Here is a 1,242-nt window from a genome sequence, read left to right on the forward strand (position 1 = left end):
TTTAAACTCCATAAAATAAAGAATGGTTTGGCAGAATTTTTATCCTCAAGGAAGATGGTAAACCTTTTTACTTTTCAGTGAAAGTAATTTAATATGTTACATCTTGTATTTATCTGTTTATATATCAGTAAAAGCTTATTCTTCCTTTTAACTGAAGTTGTAAGACAGGAAAGCACACAACTGAGAAACCAGTGCTTGCTGCACGTCCTAAGCATTCAGCTCCAACTCCTGCAACCAATCCATTGTCCAAGCACTCCTGTTTGAGGTGTCAACAAGGATTTTTCTGTTCTGATCATGGTATACCTTTTCAATTCTAGTTTTAAGTTTTTGAGTTACTGAGGTTAAATTATTTTGGTTAAGAATTTGTTGCTACAATGACATTTGAGAAAGTGAGTACGATCCAGTTAAACAGATAATGTGAAATCCACGTGTGGTTTCAAGCTGCCATTACGTTTTAGTCCTATCGTGGTGAATATTCTTATTGGAGCCTTAACTTGAATCCTGATGTTGTTTATGGCCTTTTCTTCCTTTTCAGGTTCACAAACGAGTGAATTGAATCCAACAGCTTCTAATACTGCGATAGGAGCACCTTCTGAAAGTAATCCAGATTCCCTGGACACCCAACCACCCCCAGCAAAGAAGATAGTCGATATAAACCAGCCTCAAACTTGTAGAAATAAGGGATGTGGTAAAACTTTTAAAGAGAAGGATAATCATGACACTGCGTGCAGTTATCATCCTGGCCCGGCTATTTTCCACGACCGAGTTCGAGGGGTGAGAATATACACATCTTCTATTGTTTTTCTTTAATACAGTTTCTTCATTACTTTGTTTCTTCTCATCGGCCGAAGTTCATGCTTCTTTTTCCTCCCTTGTTAAAATTGCAGTGGAAATGCTGTGACGTTCATGTTAAAGAATTCGAGGAGTTCATGAACATACCACCGTGCACCAAGGGATGGCACAATGCCGATCCAGTATCTTAACACTTCTTTTTGTTTTGTTTTTTTGCCTCATCAAGTAGAATGATTTGATGTAATGGGATATTTTCCTGCACTTTGTGATTATTATCCTTCCTCAACGATTTAACTTCATCTGTGTTGAGGCTTGAGAATGTGAAACTCAAGGCTCTTGTTTCAATTTCTGACTTTTACTGAATCAGTCGATCTCATATACGTTGCTAGAGGTCTTTCTTGCTGTGTGCATCTTATATGTTGGGTAGGGAAAAACGTAGAGAAAAGTTTT

At 37.5% G+C, this 1,242-nt stretch overlaps 1 protein-coding gene across 1 annotated transcript in view; it reads left to right on the forward strand.

The window, feature by feature from the left end:
* The window catches only part of LOC111387380 (cysteine and histidine-rich domain-containing protein RAR1-like), a 3,386-nt gene extending 2,204 nt beyond the window's left edge, over window positions 1-1,182 (forward strand). Inside the window, exons 3-5 of the mRNA XM_023011937.1 lie at window positions 158-297; window positions 536-774; window positions 888-1,182. Coding sequence (XP_022867705.1) covers window positions 158-297; window positions 536-774; window positions 888-983 — 475 coding nt within the window. The 3' untranslated portion in view covers window positions 984-1,182. The remainder of the gene's footprint in view (window positions 1-157; window positions 298-535; window positions 775-887) is intronic.
* Window positions 1,183-1,242: the final 60 nt, after the last annotated feature.

Source organism: Olea europaea, unplaced genomic scaffold, assembly GCF_002742605.1.
Source record: "Olea europaea var. sylvestris unplaced genomic scaffold, O_europaea_v1 scaffold4004, whole genome shotgun sequence".
NCBI lineage: Eukaryota > Viridiplantae > Streptophyta > Magnoliopsida > Lamiales > Oleaceae > Olea > Olea europaea.